The sequence below is a fragment of the Ursus arctos genome, unplaced genomic scaffold (genome assembly GCF_023065955.2).
Source record: "Ursus arctos isolate Adak ecotype North America unplaced genomic scaffold, UrsArc2.0 scaffold_26, whole genome shotgun sequence".
Classification (NCBI taxonomy): Eukaryota; Metazoa; Chordata; class Mammalia; order Carnivora; family Ursidae; genus Ursus; species Ursus arctos.
The window spans coordinates 42615652-42635952 of record NW_026622941.1 but is presented as its reverse complement, the minus strand read 5'-3'; the positions used below and the strand labels follow the sequence as shown (position 1 = coordinate 42635952).

Sequence of the window (20301 nt, the reverse complement as noted above, 5' to 3'; positions counted from 1 at the left end):
CCCAAGGCCAGTCCCTGCCCGTGTGGCCTTCACACAGCCCTGGAGGCAGGCTCAGGGCAGTAGGGGCAGAGCGACAAAGGGTTACTCTCAGGGGCTTGTGCTCCCTGGGCTGGAAGTCTCGTCCTTCATAAGCCCCGCCCCAATCTCCCCATTGTCTTGGGAAAACCTCCCCCCCCAAGTAGCCAGGTCCCTGGGGCTGAATACAATGCTTTACATAGGAAACTTAGAGAAGAAAGGGATGAAGAAAGGGGGGGTAATCAGAAGGGGGAATGAAGCATGAGAGGCTATGGACTCTGAGAAACAATCTGAGGGCCTCAGAGGGGAGGGGGTGGGGAATGGGATAGGCCGGTGATGGGTAGTAAGGAGGGCACGTATTGCATGGTGCACTGGGTATTATACGCAACTAATGAATCATCGAACTTTACATCAGAAACCAGGGATGTACTATATGGTGACTAACATAATATAATAAAAAGTATGATTATAATAAAAAAAGGAAACTCAGATTGGGTGGGTGTGTATCTTAGAATAAATGTGTTTTTGTAGGCAAGGGTCTATGTGGGTACGTTTGTGTTTTATTTCTTTAAAGAAGACTCCAGGTTTACATAAAAGAGGAAGAACATTCTTGTTGGTCTCGATTGCCAAAACAGTTCAGGGGAGTGGATCCTGGCCATGATCCATAGGTTTGGAGCTGGCCGGCCATACAAAGGGGATTCTTTGAAGGGGAAAATCTACTTCTGAGATAACAGGCACCACTCTTCTCTTAGACCCTTTGAATTGGATCTGGCCAGCTCTTTGTGTTCAGGGGAACTAGGGAGACACAGGTTGCATTACCTGCCCCCTGGAAGGTCCCGCACTCTCCATCCCCTCCGAAAGGCTTTACCTGGAGGCCTACTAAAAGCACTTCTCACACTGATGTCCCAAATGTGGGTTGGCAGGTCTTTAACTCAGTTTATTTGATTCATCTGCTCTGACCCCCCTCTCCAAGCTCTTGACTTCCAGCCTTGGCTACAGCCTAACAGATGGTTTGGCTCAGGCTCCTGGCTCCCGAGCAATGACCTCATTTGCATAGGTCCCGCTCCCTCTACCAAGACCTTCTGCTCTGGGTCCAGCCTTCCTGGTTTCAGAAAATTCTTGCCAACATTTCTGAAGTCTCTCTCCTTTGTCACTGGTGAAACTGAAGGATAGAGCAAAGAGGGTTTTTTTTTAGTGTTGTCCCATTGCGGGATTTTGATTTGGCCTACTGTTGGGACCCAGGCTTTGGATTCTAACACCAGAGGACCTCGAAATACGGCGGGTCCACTACTGTGTGTTGGGTGATGGTCAAGGTTTAGTGAGACAGCTATCTAGGGAAATAACCAAGGGAGTCGTGTCCCCCCTTATTACTCCCTAGGGCAAGGTAATAGTGGGCAGCCCAGGACGAAGAGAAGGAGCAGGCTGAGGGGAGAAGCCATTTTAACATCTGCTCCATCTTTTTGCTCTGTTGAAGGTAGAGACTGGATAGTTATCTTTGTATCCCATGACGAGAAGGCTGGGAGTGTAGGGCTATGGCCATGAAAGCTCTTGGTGGGAGCCCTAGGACTCAGGCTTGTTGTTGCCCATGGTTCCCTGGTTGACTTGGGGTCAAGGTAAAATTGTTCTGCATCTGTGGGTTTTTTACTTGAAGCATTGTGGATTTGGTTCTCAAAAATTTAAAGGAGAAGCTAGATGAGCTAGGGAGAGGTTTTGGGCCGAAAGTGTTTGGATTGCCGTTTGCCATTTACCTATCCATCACCCTCTGCCCATCAGTCTACCATCCATCCATCCATCCATCCATCCATCCATCCATCTAGCCATCGTCCATCCACCCTTCATCAGCCTTTGAACTCTGTAAGACAGGGACCATGATTTATTCATTTTGATATTTCAAGGCCAGTGTGCTTGTCACATAGTAGGTGTTTAACAAACGTTGGTTTAATGAATGAACAAATGTTCTAGGCAGTGTTCTAATAAAAATTAGACTATTCTTTCAAGGCGTTTTCAATTGGGGTAATAATGACTAGATAAAAACATGAACGTATATCATTTGGTAACCGGATAGACACGTTCTTGGGAATTGCAAACAAGGGCTATGGGAGTCCAGAAAAGGGTGAAATTACTTTCAGTCTTGGGTGAGGGGGTTGGCAATCACAGGAGGCTTCATGGAGGAGGTGGCTTTTAAGTCGGGTCTGGAAGGACAGGTAGGCCTGGGTGTTAGAGGTGGGGATGGGGAGAATGGATCTGCCAGAGGGCAGGATTCTAACCTCCTCTAAGAGGAACTCCTTTTTTTCCAGGAAGTCTCCTGAGCAGCTCCACCCTGTTGGCCCGCCCTCTTGGTCTGGCTCCCTTAGGCTTCCTTAGGCCTCATTCTGATCACATTCCCTTCCCTGGGTGGTGTCCTGGGGGGTCGCAGCATTGTGCTCATCAGACTGGGCACTTGTCTGCCTGCAAATCCACTGTCTAAGAGCTTCAGCTTGACAAGCATTACAGGGGGGCCGTCACTCTTAAGGAGGACATAGTTTATTATGAGTGTGTGTGTGTGTGCGTGTGAGTGTATGGGGACTGTCAGGGAGGCAGACATATTAGATACGGATTTTCCATACTTTCAGGGGAATGTTAACAGCAACAGTAGGAGTCAGCCAGGTGAAAGGGGTATGGACCTGGAGCTGGGGTAAGGTCACAGGGCAGAAGGGGGCTCTAGGCAGCAAGAGTCTCAGAGCAAAAGCAGGGAAGTGTGGCACAGCTAAGCATGGGTATGAACCCCAAACAGCTTAGCACCCTTCAATAGCCAAGCATCCTTAGCATTTCACTCTTAAGGGCAGGAGTGGTGGGAGTGGAAGCTGGGGAGGCAGGTGGAGGCCAGGCTGTGGGGCACCATGGCGTGACCCACTGTCCAATTTGTTTGGGGCTTGGGCTTTGTGCTCTAAGACTAGACAAGCTCAGATTGAGGCATGTCCGAGAGAACAAGTTCTGGACGAGATGAAGAGGGAACTCTGGGCCACCCGCTTTCAGGGTGTGGCCTTTGGGCCCAGGATGTGCGTTGGACACACGTTGGGAACTTCATGCAGCTGTAATGCTAAGCTTTGCCACCAATCTGCCTCCTTTCCCACTCTTGTTTACTATGAGGAAGCGTTCCGGGGCCCAAGAGATTTGTCATCACTCCGTTGTCTCCTGGCAGAAGCGTCTTCCCCCTAATGGTATCCATTCCTTCAATATTTGCTTTGTACCTTCACAGGCTGGGGGCTGCCCGTCGCTGCATCTCAGTCTCCTTGGACTACTTGCATAGTATCCCACGGTAACCTTACTTCCCGCTGTGATCACACCCTCTGCTCTATGTCCAACTGAGTCCCGCAAAGTCTGCAGCGGAGAGAGGGAGAGCTTTTCAAACCGTTGCATGGAAAAAAGAAATCTAAGTTTCCTGTTAACTTTCTCTTCACCAGGTTAAATGACCACTTGGCATTTTTTCCCTCTTCCCCTTTTAGCTTTTGTTTCAAGCAATTTATTTAATAACTTCCGAAGTGGTTTTTGGAATATCCTGGTGAGGACGAGATGGGGTTTCTGCTAGTGACAGCCTGCCGTGTAAGGAGCACACCAGACAAACACGACTCAGCACCAGCATGGTGGGGAGCTCCTATTGCCCAGAGGAAGCTGACGGATAAAAAGTTATTGAGGGCAAGCCTCCCTCTCAGTTCTCTTGTCCTATTTCTCTTCTCTGTAAGGGCACCGTTCCTTCAGCTCATTCTCACAGCAGGATGTGGAAGTGCGTTGTTTAAAATCGAGAGTCAAGTTTCTTTCTTTTTTTTTTTTTTTTAAGATTTTATTTATTTATTTGACAGAGAGAGAGACAGCCAGCGAGAGAGGGAACACAAGCAGGGGGAGTGGGAGAGGAAGAAGCAGGCTCCCAGCATATAGGAGCCTGATGTGGGGCTCGATCCCATAATGCCGGGATCACGCCCTGAGCCGAAAGCAGACGCTTAACTGCTGTGCCACCCAGGCGCCCCGAGAGTCAAGTTTCTGTCCTGGGAGGTAAGGAAGAGGAAGCGAGTCTCAACACCTTCTCCCTTGACCCCAGAACTGACTCTCCACACAGCAGGCAGACTCATCCTTTTAAAAGTCAGTCAAGACTCATGTCTTGCCTTTGTTGAAACACTTCAGTGACTTCTCCTCTCAGAGTAAAAGCTGACCTTATTCGGTGTCTCAAAGCTTCGTGGATCTGTCTTCCAGCTGCCTCAGACCTCACCTCTGAGGCTGCTCTTCCCGTGTTCTGCTTCAGCTGTGCTGGCCCCATGTGGTTCCTCACACGCTCCTCGCCTTCCTGCCTCAGGACCTTTGCACTTGTGGTTCCCTCTGCCCGGGATGCCCTTTCCTCACGCGTTTGCCTGCAGATGCTCAGCTCAGGTCCCCTTAGACCACCCTCTGAGACAGCACCCTGGTCATGTCCACTCTCCTCTCCTGCTGCCGTTATTTGGTACTTTATTTGCCTTTCACGGCCCGAAAACATGTATTTATTTCTTTAGTGTCTGTCTCCTGCCGGCGTGTGGACTGTAGAAGAGCAGGGCTCTGTTTGGTCCACTGTGGCATCCCCGCTGCCTAGAACAGGGCTTGGTAAATGTAGGTGATCAATAAACACTCATTTCACGAGTACAGAGAGCCCGGGAAGGCTGAGCAGGCCGACGGCTTGCGTCTGCGGAAGAAGAAGACATTAAGTCAAGGGTACGATGAAGAGAGGGCCTGGGGGGCTCAGTCCAGGATCTCAGGGTCCTGGGGTCAGGCTGCGAGTTAGGCTACGTGCTCAGTGGGCAGTCTGCTTGAGGATTCTCTCTCCCTCGCTCTGCCCCTCCTCCCGCTTGTGCTCTCTCCCTCTCTCAGATAAATAAACAACATCTTTTTTAAAAAAGAACCGATGAAGGAAACAGGTCATCACTGGAGCAATTAGCCTGTGATTGTTCCAGAACAACGGAAGAGGTCATGTTAGTGCTCCTTCTCGGGTGAGGACGGGAGCACATCTCAGAGTGACACGAAATGACCAATACGAAATAACAGTGAATGTTTTCTGAGTACTCAGGATGTCTAGGTATCAGCCTTAGTGTTTGCCGTGCGTTGTTGAATTCCATTCTCACAACAGCTATGGAAGATTAATCTGCTATTACTTTATCGTGCAGATGAGGAAGCTAAGGCTTGGAGAGGTTTGGTAACTCGCCCACTTACGCACAAGTTAGTGAGAGGCAGAGCCAGGATTCAAGCCCAGGACTGCCTGGCTTACCTGGGGAAAGCCTGCATCTTGCCCCCCAGGCAGGACCCATGCGAGCCAACAGATAAAGGAGACAGAACCTTAACTTGCATTGAAAGAAGCACAGCGTCCACATCACAGACAGTAAGGGTCCTCCTAGGAGTTTTGCCACACGTTACATCACCTCTGAATACTATGCCTTAATAAGGCACTGAGATATCTAGAGTTTCATTCACAAAATGGAGCGAAGAGTCCTGGAAACTGCGAGAAGTGGCTGGGTATATTGAACCTGGAGAACAGCTTCTGGAAATTCAACAGTATATTCTTTCTTTCTTTTTTAAAAAAGTTTTATTTATTTATTTGACAGAGAGAGAAGAGCGAGCAAGTACAAGCAGGGGGAGCAGCAGGGGGAGAGGGAGAAACAGACTCCTCTCTGAGCAGGGAGCCTGATGCGGGACTCGATGCGGGGCTGGATCCCAGGACCCCGGGATCATGACCTGAGCTGAAGGCAGATGCTTAACCGACTGAGCCACCCAGGTGCCCCACAGTAGTATTTTCTAATATCAGAATAGGTGTCCTACAGAAGCCTGGGACGTTTGTGTGTATTATTCTGGAAGGCCAGACGAAAGCAAAGTCATGTCAGTTCAGGTCACATCCATTAAAGGCCTGCCAGGACCAGATGCTGATGGGCACAAAGGCAGGGAAGACGGCGGTGCTGGTACTCAGGGAGGCGCAGTCTGGCGGGGAACTTCAGCTGGGGACAGCAAGACCTGTCGAAGGGCAGAGCCGTCCAACAGTGGAAGAGGCTGGCTGGCAGGAGTCTGAGACCAAAGGCTTAAGGTCTCAGGGTGCTGTTGTGTTACTGCCAGGGCTCTAAGCATCCACATGTGCACGCGTGTCTGTAGACTGACTAAACCATGTCTTTCATGCACGTGTATTACCGTTGTGAGATGTATGCGATTATAAAATGCAATTTTATTTAAAAGCGTTGCTGAGTTCACAGTAAAAGGATACGCTCTCAAATGATGCTGAAAGTATAAATTCTAACCTACGTGAAGGTCAATATAATTTTCTGATGTGAAAAAGGGACTTCGGGTCTGCAGAAGGGTGGACGTCGAAGAGGCACGATGGTCAGGTAGGTGAGACCCCTGCAGACCCCGACTTCACCGATCCCATGAAGAAGAGGTGGGCTCCTGCTGGAGCAGAGGGCACTGAAGTTAGATCCAAGAAGAACTTCCTTAGCTTGGGGTGGTGCCTTGCTGGCCTGGGCAAGCCAGAAGATTGGATAAATAGCCTTCCATGGGGATCCTGAAGAGCAGGAGAGGCTGCGGGGAAAGAGGGAGGACTGCCTGGAGGCAGAGCAGCACACTGGCCAGCCTCCTGGCTGCAGTACCCTATGAGGCTCTGATTTTACACACTGTAACACAGTGACTCACTCATTTATCTAGGGAGAAAGAGCTCAGGGGACTTAGTAAGCTTCAAATAATCCAGATATTCAGGGTGAGTGTAAGCCAACTGTGCTTTCTCCAGATATTTATTGGGTCTCCCCAGTCCAGAGGGCTGGGTGGGACCATCATGAATTTCAACCTGGGATTGCTTCCCTCCCTTCCATCACCCGTATCACTCATGACTCTCCAATCAGAATCGACGTTCTAGTCCTGCTAATACACTCCCAATTCCTAGTTTGCTTCCTGTTCCCTCATGGGCAATGTCTGCTCTGAAATCCTGGCTGAAGAACAAGAACAGATTAAGCCCTTCCTCCTACTCCTTCTGCCACTGGCTGGGAGGTCCCAGCTCCAGAACTAGGTGACAACAATGGTGGCTTGTGACTTTGCTTCTCAAAGACTCTTCTCCAAGCTAATTCCCTTTAAAGGAATGGTAAATATGGCTCAGAATCAGTGGGCTCTGGCCATGGCTGGAATCTGCCCCAGTTGGGGGCAGTTGGGTACCTTGATTCACTGTGGGTTTAAGAATCCTAGGGGTCCATTCCCTGGATGTCAGGGCCCAAACCCGGCCACACAGCAGCCTCCTTTTGTCAGGAAGGCCCTCTATCCCATTCTACCCTCCAATCCTTTTCTGCTCTAGCCGGGCCTAGCTTATCACTGTATTGATCAGGGCTCATACCTGCAAATATGAATACCCATCCTGTCAAATGCAAATGGGAAATAGTGTATTAGAGGACACTGTGGCTCGTGGCATCTCTCGGAGCTGGGTAGCCTGGAGCCAAGCTCAGCCACACCTGGGGGCTGCTCTGGTGACAACGACGTGGCCGTTGCTGCTGTGCCCATGGTGCTTGGGGTGAAATGACAGCATCCTACCTCTGCCCATGGAGGCCCAGGTGTGTCCGTCAGTGCACTCTCCAGGAAGCTCAATTGCTGTCCGTCCATGGCTATCTCCTTACATCGTCTACATCAGAATCCGAGTCTCACCAGGGTCTACCTCACTGGAAGACTCTAGACCACTGCCTGGCCTCCAGCTGCAAAGGACCCTGGGAAGGCATTTTCTGGGTTTTGCCCTAGGAAGGTGGGGATCCCAATGGGGGAAATGGCCTAAATGTAGGAATGGCGTTCACAGATGTCGCGTAGCCACAAATGACAAAAATCCGCCATGGTCGCCACTTTCTGAATCCAACCGCGCTTGTTTTCGACACTGAGACTTGGCTCATGGTCCCCTGCGCTGAAATGCCTTTCCTTCTGTCTAATCCTGCCCTCCTCGAAAGTTTTGGCCCACGTCTCTTCATGAAGCCTTCCTGTGTGATTCCCTGTTTTCTGACTGTTCACGCCCTCACAACACCCACTACACGGCACAGTTTTACAGTCTTGCTTGGTTTGGCTTGTTTAGACTGTGAGCTCTTTGAAGTCTCTTCTATCACACGGTGACCGAGAGAGTCTAGGCTCAGTAAATACTCCTCAAAGTTTTCACTGGTTTCTCTGTGGTCCGCTGGTGGCCGAGGCCCCGCTTCCTCTCATTCCCAAGTCATGGCGCTGGGTATGATTTCTGTCTATCCAGCCCCAAGCTGTGCTCCCATTCCCTGTGGGGCCTCCATGGATACGTGCAAATGGAATCATCATTTTATGGGATTGATTCTTTTGACAGGCACGAAAGCTGAAATTCTCCGTGGCGGGTGCAGACAAAAGCAGTTCACGATCGTGAACACGGCCTGAACTCAGGGGGTGTGCTAGGTACTTTCCAGGCATGACAATGACCTTATGAGAGATTTAGCATTAATACATTACAGATGAGGAAATTATTAATTACATTAATAATTACAGACGAGGAAACTGAGGCCCGGAGAGGTTAAACCCTGCTCAGGGAAGTGCAGTGACAATGGAGATTTAAAAACCGGGTCTGTTTGGCTTCCAAGTGCATACTTTTTAATATTAAGAAAAAGAAATATGGCCTAATTTTTGCGATATGTTTTTTAAGATTTATTTATTTATTTTAGAGAAAGAGAGAGAGAGAGAGAGAGAGAGCATGAGTGGGGGGAGGGGCAGAGAGAGAATCCCAAGCAGACTCCACACTGAGTGCCGAGCCCAACATGGGGCTCCATCTCGTGACCCTGAGGTCATGACCTGAGCCGAAATCAAGAGTCAGACGCTTAACCGACTGAGCCACCCAGGCACCCCTGCAATACATTTTTTGAAACATTGGACAGATCCCATTCACCCAGCTCTGTTCCTGTGAGATCTAGAAGGGCAGAGGTGATTGGCCATCTTCAATGGTTAATGATGCTGAAACCCAGCAGATCTAAACAGCTTTGGTCATGTTTAGTCACAGGGTGGGGCTGGCCCAGTTCTGGGTTTTGTTCAATCTTTAAAGTCTGGTTCTTCTGAGGGAGCAAAGTGGAGGAGGGTGTCTATGTGTGGCCACCCTCTGGGCCTTGGGCTAATTTCACTTGCCGTTAAGCCTGGGCCAGTGGCTGGGGAAGGTCAGGGATCTGGTTTAGACCTGCTAGGGAGGGGATCCCAGTACTGGGCGAGGGGCAGATTGTAGGACCTCAAATACCCAGTCAACTTCAAGCTGATTCTGTGATTGATTGATTCTTTTTATTTATTTATTTTAAAAAAAGGTTTTATTTACTTGAGAAAGAATGAGCGAGTAAGCTAGACAGAGAGAGAGAATGAGTGGGGGCAGGCAGAGGGAGAGGGAGAAGCAGGCTCCCCACAGAGCCGGGAGCCTGATGCGGGGCTCGATCCCAGGACCCTGGGATCATTACCTGAGCCAAAGGCAGACGCTTAACTGACTGAGCCATCCAAGTGCCCCTGATTGATTCTTTTTAAATTAAAATATAATCGACATACAATATTACATTAGTTTCAGGTGTGCAAATAGTGATTCCGAAATTGCATACGTTACAAAGTGCTCACCAGGATAAGCATAGTTGCCATCTGTCACCAAACAAAGTTACTACAATACCATTGACTATATTCCCTACGCAGTACTTTACATCCCTGAGACTTACTTATTTTATAACTGGAAGTTTGTACCTCTAAATCCCCTCCACCTATTTTGCCCAATCAGAGGGGCTTGAGTGATCGAGTGATTCTTAATTGGTTGGTTTTACGACAGTTTTCCACTGGAAAGGAGGAGGCACTCATTTTGCACGTGTATTTTGTTAAACTGCATACGATCTCAATTAGCTTAGGCTATCTCATGTCATGGGATTTGAACCCACTTTTGCCTGGTTTTATTTGGTTGTAATCCGTAAAGGCTTAATTCATTCATGAATTCATCAGTTGATTAATTGCTTGATTCGTTCAACCGAACAACTTTATGAGCATCTGTTTTATTGGCCAAGCACTGCGCTAAGAACCAACGGATCCAGTACATTAACAAGACTGTAAACTCCTGGAAAGCATATGGCTTTATTCTGGGGGAAGGGGCCAAGACGATGGGTAGCCTGGGGGTAACAAATGGCAGAGAGAAGGACAGAATGGGAGAACCAGGCCACAGAAGAAAATTTCATTTCCTCTGCACTTGGGCCATTCCCAGCCCCACCCAGCACTGAACAAGCCCCTGTCCTTTCCTCCTTTCTCCCCACTGAGGCGGCTCCTGCTGCAGCCGCACGGGCCACACCCTTAGCAGAGCCTAACGTGCAGCGGAGAGAACGAAAAAAGACCTGTCCTGGAGAGATAAGCGGCTAATTTGGCAGGAACGCTTTCCTCTTGGACAAGCCAAGCCCAGTCCCTAAGCCTCTGAAAAACACCAGGCTGGCAGGTTCTCAGGCTTTCGGAGTCAGACATGTATGGCAGCCCTGTGGCTCTGCCAGGTCTGGCTTCCTGAGGCTGGGGGTGGGGTCTGGATACCGAGGCCACAGACTCCTGGGAGCACAGCCCCTCAATCCGAGAATGGTCCCTGTGTGTCTTGCTCACTGAGTCTTTGTACCTTGCACAGTGCCTGGTACGAGTTAGGCAACCGGTCAATAATTTGGTGAACAGGTGGTAGAATGGATGTTTGAATTTCCAGTCGTCTGGGACTTGGGCTGAAACCAGAGAAGTGCCAAAAATGTGGGGAGCAAGAAAGGAAGTTTTAAAGATGCCCCAAGATGTGGAATAATGCACAGTTTCTCTGGGAAGGTTTCAAAACCAGCAAGCCAGCAAGCAGACATTTCTCACGTTGAATTTTGCTAATGTCTCATTAAAGCGCGTAAGTGCTAGCCTCCCTCTTTCTCAGAAGACTGTCATGAACCCAAAAGCCATTGCCTCTTGAACTGCAGCTTGGGATAGAGGGGGAGCCCGGGAGGCAGGTTTGTCATGGCTCTGAGCTCTGTTTCCAGGAAGGGAGGAAGAGAGGTCATCACTTCATTCCCAAGGTCAGCACAGAGCTGAGCACACAGTGGGCACTCAATGACCACGTGTTGACTGTGGAGTGAACCGAATCACCCCTTCTGTTGGGATACTTGCGCCGAGTCTTTGGGTGGGCTTCACTGTGTCCACTACCCAGACGACCAGAACCTCCCCAGCCCACCTTCCAGTCCATTCTTTCCACGGCTGAGGGCAGATAGATGGCCGCTGAGCCCCTGGCGGGGATGAGTGTGCCTCCTGGGTCCTGTCAGACAAAGCTAGGAGGTGGCCATGCCCAAGCATGGGGCACGCCTGCCACCACCCCCTGCCAGGTAAGCCTGCCACCTTAGCATTTTTACCATTTCAGATTATTTTCAAGGTGTGTTTAGTAGCCTGGAACAAACTTATTGCCTTGGAGGCAAACCCCACCCATGACTATTTGGGAGTAATTATCTCTCCTTCGTTTGAGCCCAGCCACCTCCTTGAGATATATAAAGGGATTTATTCTGCACAGGTCTTCAGTTCCCTTCCCTCTTCCTCTGACTCTCAGTGTCCTGCTTGACTCTGGTGCTTTTCCTTCTTCAAGCTCTCTCACCATGAGCAGACAAGTCTGCAGGACGTCTGGGGGCGGCAGCCAGGGCTTCTCGGGCCGCTCCGCCGTGGTCTCCGGCAGCAGCAGAATGAGCTGTGTGGCCCGCTCCGGGGGAGCCGGCGGAGGGGCCTGCGGGCTCCGGGGTGGAGCGGGCGGCTTTGGCAGTCGCAGTCTCTACGGCCTGGGCGGCAACAAGAGCATCTCCATCAGCGTGGCTGGTGGCTCCCGGGCTGGTGGCTTTGGGGGAGGGCGTAGCAGCTGTGGCAGCGGCTTTGGGGGTGGCTATGGAGGTGGCTTTGGTGGTGGCTTTGGTGGTGGCAGAGGAATGGGAGGTGGCTTTGGAGGAGCTGGTGGCTTTGGTGGGGCTGGTGGCTTTGGAGGGGCTGGTGGCTTTGGAGGGGCTGGTGGCTTTGGTGGAGCTGGTGGCTTTGGTGGAGCTGGTGGCTTTGGAGGGGCTGGTGGCTTTGGCGGGCCCGGTGGATTTGGTGGGCCTGGAGGCTTTGGTCCTGGTGGCTTCCCTGGGGGAATCCAGGAAGTGACTGTCAACCAGAGTCTCCTGCAGCCCCTCAATGTGGAGATCGACCCCCAGATTGGGCAAGTCAAGACCCAGGAGCGGGAGCAGATCAAGACCCTCAACAACAAGTTCGCCTCCTTCATCGACAAGGTGATGAAGCTTTGACCGGGCCCCCATTTCTAGGCTGGGACTTAGCGTTTGACATTTGGACAGTGTTTAGGATCAATCTTGGATGAGCCAGGCTGGATGCGGATGGTTAGGCAGAGCCCTAGGGTCTGGGAAGATGTTCAGGGCTGATGAGTTTGCCTACATGGTCACCTGAATAGGAAAGACAGTGGGCCCCTCTTTGGACGTGGACAACCGCAAATTCTGCTTGTCTGGCTCCCTGCTCAAGGCTCCCGACTGTTGCCTTGTCCGGGCCTAGGCTGGTGGCAATGGCAACCCAGGGCAAGAGCCACGACAGGAAGGGGTCTGACCCAGGACTGGGTGTTTTTCAGGCATGAGCTGCCCTTTGAGGCTTTCTGGGAGGCCTGTTCCTTCCCTGCCCCTGTGCCAGGCAAGGAGGTGGGTGCCCTAGAGAAGGGATTAAAGAGGCTTGCCTGGAACCTTAGTCCCAACAGGTCTGCGGAGAAGCTGGCAAGGAGTCTGCACCCCTAATTCGACCCGGTCAGGAACAGAAGGGTGCTTGGTGCCCTCCAGACCAGGGTAGCCTCCACCGATGGGCTCCCTCCTGTCATGCTGATTATGGCATTTCAATCAGTATCACTGCCCAGTGATCCACATCTTCGAAGGGCTGAGTGTCAGGAGAGCTTTAGGCGGGAGTATGCCGCTGAGGGTCAAGTACATTTCTGCAGAGCCTACTGTATTGGTGGAGGTTGGGCTAGAGTCCCGAAGTCCCCGGGGGACACCCAGCGGTCATCTTTACAACTCCGCTTCCAGACAGGGGCTACCTCCAGTTGCCCCACCTGTCTCTCCTCCTCCTGGAACTTTCCAAACCATGCTGCATCTTTAGTGGCCCGACTGAAGCAGTCACCTGCCTGCAGCCTCTCCGGCTACAGTAGGGACCTCCCTTCACATCCTTTCTAGGTCCTTGTGCTGGGGGATGGGGACATTCCGATGCTCAGTCCTACCTGAACCGAGGCCCCCGCTGGGCCGCTGCCGCTAGTGTTGGCTAACGCGGCGTCCCCCAATGCACTGTAGGTGCGGTTCCTGGAGCAGCAGAACAAGGTCCTGGAGACCAAGTGGGAGCTTCTTCAGCGGCAGGGCACAAATGCCGCACCCGGCACCAACAACCTGGAGCCCCTTTTTGAGAGCTACATCAGCAACCAGCGGGGTTACCTGGACAATATCCTGGGGGAGAGGGGCCGCCTGGACTCGGAGCTGAGGAACATGCAGGACCTGGTGGAGGACTTCAAGAAGAAGTGAGTGACAGACGCATGAGCGGGAAGTTGCCACGGGCCACCCAGGCTCAGAGTGCCAGCTCTTCCTGCGCTCCTCCTGCCGCCGGCTGTGGTGTCCCCCCACCTGTCTTCCTCTCCTTACCTTCACAGAGGACAGCTTGGTTCACTGGGCTGCCCACGCGCCCTCCTTCCCCAAGGATGAGTGAAGTTATGGCAAGTGGGATGGGATGAGTTTAGGGTTGGGGAAGCACTTCCTCATGGTCCACGTTGGGGAAGGTTCTGGTTCTAGGATCTGAGGGCTGCTGGGACAACTCATAGTGTGGTGACCAACCGTCCCAGTTTCCCTGGGACTGAGGGGCTTCCCAGGACGCGGGAGTTTCAGTGCCAGAACCAGGCCAGTGTGCTGGGACAAACTGGAATGGCCGGTCCCCTTAACGAATAGGGGGATGGTAAGGAGGATGTGTTCAGCTGAGAGGGGCGGCGGAGGGACAGGGATGGAGAGATGAGCGTTCCGTTTCGGACAATAGTGGTGTTTATGATTACCTCAAAACCCAAACTGAGCTATTTTTTTTAAAAAGATTTTATTTATTTATTTGACAGAGAGAGACAGCCAGCGAGAGAGGGAACACAGCAGGGGGAGTGGGAGAGAAAGAAGCAGGCTCCCAGCGGAGGAGCCTGACGTGGGACTCGATCCCAAAGCGCTGGGATCACGCCCTGAGCTAAAGGCAGACGCTTAACGAATGACTGCGCCCCCCAGGCGCCCCTCAGCTATTTCTTTTTAATCCTTACAGGTATGAGGATGAAATCAATAAACGTACAGCCGCCGAGAATGAATTTGTGACCCTGAAGAAGGTAAGGGCTGTGTGTGAGGTTCCTGGGGCTCGTGGGCACAGGGGTCCAGCTGAGCTGGGGAATCTTCTTACACCACCGCCAAGTTCTTACACCACGGAGCTGCCAAGTTCAGGTAGCTAGAGCAAAAAAAAAAAAAAAAACAAACCAGGAGCCAGGTGCACTATAGTCTGGAAAGATCCCTAAAAGAGTCGGTTCATTTGTTTTTCATTTTGAACCATGCCAAGGGGATGTGAGTCACTCCTTCACGTGCAGACCAGCCTCGGACAAGGACCGGTCACTCGCCAGCCCGTCCTGACTCTTGCCTGCTGCACGTAGTTTGTTGTTGGTTCCTTGGGGGAATGAAGCCTTCACGCTTCTGTCTTTCTCAGGACGTGGACGCGGCCTACATGAACAAGGTGGAACTCCAGGCCAAGGTGGACGCCTTAATGGACGAGATCAACTTCCTGACGACCCTCTACAATATGGTGAGGACGTTACCTCCTAAGAGGGGAGCAGGGGAAGATGAGATATTCTCAGAGGCAGGGACACTCTGGTATCTAGAGCCCAGGAAGACAGCCTAGAGAGAGGGCCCCTTGTTGGGGTTCTGTAGGATGGACTGCAGACATGGGGTTCTCTGAGGGGCTGGGGGGCAGGGTGGAGCAGACACACTTTCCAACTTGAGTCAGAGAATGGGTTTGTTGTTCAGGAGTCTTTCCGGGCCTCTGTGTGCTTGTCGCAGAGCCCCAAGAGTTAACAGGCCCCTCTGTGTTGGCAGGAGCTGTCCCAGATGCAGAGCCACGTCAGTGACACGTCCGTGGTGCTGTCCATGGACAACAACCGCAGCCTGGACCTGGACAGTATCATCGCCGAGGTCAAGGCCCAGTACGAGGAGATCGCCCAGAGGAGCAAAGCGGAGGCCGAGGCCCTATACCAGACCAAGGTGGGAGCTAGGCACCTCTGATAGGGACTGCTGGGTGGTGAGTCCCCTGTGGTCACTGGGTGGACTCCTCTTGGTTCTACTCTCTGGAGACGTCTTTCTAATGGTTGTTCAGTTGCAGAAAGTACCGCCCCTGGGGGAATGTGGTTCCACTGTCCCCTGCCAGGCCACGTGGGATGGATTCTAGCTTGCTCAGGGCCCGCAGGGTGGAAGAACTCCTACCATGGCAACCCAGATGTTCTCTTCCCTGCGGCCTCCGAAGTGCCCCTGCTGAAACATAATCCATGCCAATTGAACAAATGCTGACTAAGCCCCTCAAGGTTGGGTGGGTGATGTTAGGGATGGAGAAACGAGTCAGGCAAAGCTGCATCAAGACCCCATCTTCCCTTCTGTTTTCCAGTTGGGGGAGCTGCAGACCACCGCCGGCAGACACGGGGATGACCTGAAGAGCACCAAGAATGAGATCATGGAGCTCAACAGAATGATCCAGAGGCTGCGGGCTGAGATTGAGAATGTTAAGAAGCAGGTGGGAGGGCAGTGGATACTGGTGCCTAGAGGGACTGGCGGTGGGGGTGGTGCTGGGGGTGAGGATTGTAGGGCTCCTGGTCTGGAATGGACTTCTGGGGTCATCTCAGGCAGCACTGCCCTCCAGGGAGTTCAAAGACCAAGCCAGTCTAGAGGGCTGGTAATCTATAGGGCAAATATCTCAGTAAACGAAGACAAGATAGAGTTGTTGGGGAGCGGCGTCGCCTGGCTTGAAGATGCTTGCTATGGGATAAGCTACTGTAAGACTCAGAAAGTCTGGAACCCTCCTCCTAGGCTCATCTCTTCCCCTGCCTCCCCCTGCCCTAGAATGCCAACCTGCAGGCGGCCATCGCTGAGGCCGAGCAGCGCGGGGAGCTGGCTCTCAAGGACGCCAACGCCAAGCTCCAAGAGCTGCAGGCTGCCTTACAGCAGGCCAAGGATGACCTGGCCCGGTTGCTAAGGGAGTACCAGGAGCTGATGAACGTCAAGCTGGCCCTGGACGTGGAGATCGCCACCTACAGGAAGCTGCTGGAGGGCGAGGAGTGCAGGTGGGCCTCTAATTCCATCTCCCCACCTTCCCTGACTGAAGGCACGAGCTGCGGCCCAGATAAGTAACCAAGTAAATGAGAATGGAGGCCAGCCGTGTAGAGAGGCTCCCACCTTGCACAGGCCTTGCAGAGACGCACTTGCTTTCAGCAGCCCATTCTCTTCCATAGGTAGCTGAAGTGCATGGGCAGCCAGTGCACCAGGGGTCTCTTACGGCCCATAGAAGGGCGCAGGAAGGGTACTGATCTGCCTGGCCCTGAATTCAGTTCTAGTTGCTGTTTAACACCTTCATCCATGAAAGACTGCTGGAAATTTGCTTTGTGACAGAGCTATCTTTCTCTTGCTTTCTCCTACAGGATGTCTGGAGAGTGCCAGAGCGCTGTCAGCATCTGTAAGTAGCCAAAACAACCACGACAGTGAGAACTGATTCTGAAATATCTGCACTAACACGGGGCAGTAGCACCTTACTTAAAAAATATTTCTATGGAAGCGGGAGAGGTTTTCTGTGGGTGGAAGGGGCAGCAGATATGATTTTGTCATTGTTTTGGGTTCAGGGCACTCTTAATAGATCTATATGGGACGGGGGCCTATCCAGCAGGGAGCCTGTTAATGGGAGGAGAAATTCCAGATCATCTCCAACGGAGTCATCCCTAGAAGGAACCACTGGAAAATTCATTAATGACTTAGCACTATGGGGCGAGTACCTCATGCCACTAGAATGGATCACAATCATCTCCAGGAGCAAAGCCGCCCATCACCCCGGGCCCAGGGGGTCCTTAGTTATGATAGAGGGAGGTGGGCGCCGGGCGCTAATCGCCCTTCCGTCCTCTCCCCTGCAGCCGTGGTCAGCAGCGGAGGCGCGACGTCGGCCTCGGCAGGTGGCTTCGGCGGCGGCTTCGGCGGCGGCTTCGGGGCGGGAGGGGGCGCAGGCAGCGGCTTCGGCCGGGCCGGCGGCGGCGGCGGCAGCGGCTTTGGCGGCGGTAGCGGCGGCCGCGGTTTCGGCGGCGGCAGCGGCTTCGGCGGCGGCCGCGGTTTCAGCGGCGGCAGCGGCTTCGGCTCCGGGGCCCGCTGCGGGGTCAGCGGCGGAGGCTTCAGCTCGGGCAGCAGCCGGGGTGGCAGCGTCAAGTTCTCCCAGTCCTCGCAGCGCAGCTCCAGATAAACGCGGCTCCCGGGCCTCGCAGCCGCCGCGGCGCCTCGCGCCCCCAGCCGCGCCTCCCCTCCGCCCTCAGCGCCACCCCCCACCCCCACGCCCACCCCAGCACCGCCCTCTCCCGGGCCGCTCTTTGGGACTACAAGACCCGAGCCTCGGGCTCCTCCATCAGGAGCCCCGGCCGAGCGCAGCCTCGAGAATTTCAGGCTCCCGTGGGTGCCTGATTGTCCAGAGGTGGTTTCAGCCACCACCTTGTCCTGCCCTTGGGGTCCCCTCCCTGGGGGGAATGGTCACCAGTTCTGATGTATAACACACGGACCCCTCTGCCAACCGTTCTGTCGCCAATAAAGTGCATTGTGTTTCACATCAGGCCTCTGGGTCCTCCCTGGCCACCTTTCTCCCCACCGGACTGACTCCTGTCACCCTCTCCCAGTGGGCTGTGCTGTCTGTCCGCAGAACAGCTGGAGTGCTGGTCCTCTGCCTCTAAGGCAGTCACTCCCTACTGTCCACCTTATGGGATCGAAATGGGCAAGATCTGGTGGTTCATGTATTGTTTGAGCACGGCGGGGGGAGGGGCAGGGGCTGGCTGGGGGTGGGGCACACACTCCAGGAGCTTGCGTTGCCTCCCAGTTCTTAGAGGGAAAGGTGGGACCTTGCAGATATCCACCTCCCCCTTCGCCTTCTCTCATTTGGGGGAACCTGAGAGGGCCTTCAGTTGTTGAAGGGCTTGGGGATGGAGGATTTCTTTCCTTGGTGCTGGTCCCTATTCCAGCTGACATCCTGAAAGCTTTCCCCCCATCAAGGTGCACTTGGACAAGTGTGAGCTGCTAGAACTGGGGCTGCTGGGATTTCCTGGGAGCTACCTATCTCAAAGTCTGACCCACAAACCCCAGTCTGCTGGGGGAACTCTGCAGAAAGCGTTCAGTGTCCATTAAATCTTTCCTCCATGGAGTACATACTAGAGGTTCTGAGAAGTCCTGTAGCAAAGACTACCTGTTAGCTGTCTTTAACCCAGCATTTCCCACACAGGCCTCCCTTCTGGGTAAACAACTATTGACACCCCTGGGAAAATGTCCTACACCTGTCTGCATGCACTCTGGGTCCTCAGGTTGTGTGCCAGCCATGGAAGCTTCCAGCATCAGGAAGACCTGGTAAAGCATTAGTTGGCCATGGCAGTGCTGTGCGGAAGGTCACAGCTGGAAGAAACTCAGGCTCAAGGAGTCCAAGAGCTTTATTTGCAAAGGAGGAGACTGAGGCTCAGAGAGGTGGGGTGGTCTTCTTAGGGCCCTAGGGCCTCTGAGGGTCTGAGCTGGGAGTGCACCTGAGTCTGGAGCTCCTGCCCCTGCCCCACACTGTCTCTGAGGCTACAGTTGCTGCCCTCCTGGCCTGGCCAGCTGCCTGGGTACCCAGAGAACATGTAAGCAATGGAGTAGAAACGTTAAGCCAAGCCGGGCCAGGGAAGCAATATTTCCATCTTAGGCCAAAGCTGAATTTCTTTCAGAAGGGAAGCAATAATTAAACAAAGAAAACCAGAAGCCGGGGCTCGAGATTCCCAAGGACATCCTGCGTTCTCACTTAGCAGAGCAATCCAGGGCCAGTTCTATCTGCTCTCCCAGGAAGACTCTGCAGGATGTGGGATTTGGTAGCTCTTGCTTCATCTTTGGGCAGGAAGGTGGCTTTTCTGGCTGGCACCCCTTTGTGGACAAGACTAGGCGGGTGAGACTCAATGCCCGCCCCAGCTCAGAGGGCTGACTGCATGGGAAGGTGCCAGGCCAGTGACGGGACAGCTGCTTCCCCCTAGATGAAGTCATTGTTAATGAATTCCTTCCTTCAACCAATATTCATTAAGCTAACTCTCGGGCACTGGGCTAACTGTTGGAGATAGATTGGTGAGCAAAAATAAGATGTCCCGCTCTCCGGCAGTAAGGGGGCACAACGACAAAGTAAGCAAGCAAAAGTATAAAATAACTTCAAGCTGTGATAAGCGTATGGGGAAGAGAAGCCGGCGGCCGACCTGGAGAAATGGCAGGACTTGGGAACAGATCGGATGCGGGGGAGGGGGGTGAAGGAGAAGGAAGATGTGGCTTTGCTGCCCGGTTTGGTTTCCCAGCGGGAGCAGCTGGGTGGCTGCTGGTGCCAGCTGCCGAGGGGAGGGCCAGGGAGGGGTCGAAGGTAGGATGGGTCTGAGGGGGCCAGAGCTTCAGACAAGTTTGAGCTGCTCGCGAGACAGACATCTGGCCTACAGTTGGAGACGTGAATATGGTTTCAGAAGGGACACCTGTCAAGACTGGAGACTCACATTTGGACATCATTTGCATAAGGACGGTTAGGCTGGTTTCTAGAACCATGGCCACGGAGTAGCTCTCCCAGGTGGAGGGAAGAGAAGAGGGCCCAGGCTGAGCTCCAGCATCCAGAGTCAAGGAGAAGAGAACAGTCAGCCAGGCAGTAGAGCCTGGTCCAGGTTTTCCAGAATGTCTACCCCTGAGAAGTCAAGGGGTTTTCTAAATGGGTTCCAAGGGAAGCCCAGAACAGGGCTAGCCTTTTTTGGGACACTGTCCACTGGTCTCAAAGTTCACATTCAGCCAATGACCTCTTTCCTTTGCTGTTCTCCCTGGACTCCAGTCTATGCCCACTGACCCCTGTGCCTTCTGGGGTGGGGTGGGGGGTTTACAGGAGATCCCCACTACCTAAGTGGCCTTCAGGGGCAGGGGGGAATCCATGCAGCTTCTTAAAGGGGAGAGTAGGCAGTGGGGGGGTAGGCGGGCTCAGGAGGAA

General features: G+C 53.0%; 1 protein-coding gene across 1 annotated transcript; it reads left to right on the top strand.

The window, feature by feature from the left end:
- Nucleotides 1-11627: 11627 nt before the first annotated feature.
- Nucleotides 11628-17535, top strand: KRT3 (keratin 3). Its single transcript, XM_026501557.3, has 10 exons — nucleotides 11628-11973; nucleotides 12022-12287; nucleotides 13338-13558; nucleotides 14329-14389; nucleotides 14758-14853; nucleotides 15144-15308; nucleotides 15706-15831; nucleotides 16158-16378; nucleotides 16733-16767; nucleotides 17216-17535. The coding sequence occupies exons 1-10, from the start codon at nucleotides 11628-11630 to the stop codon at nucleotides 17533-17535; spliced, it is 1857 nt and encodes a 618-aa protein (XP_026357342.2).
- Nucleotides 17536-20301: the final 2766 nt, after the last annotated feature.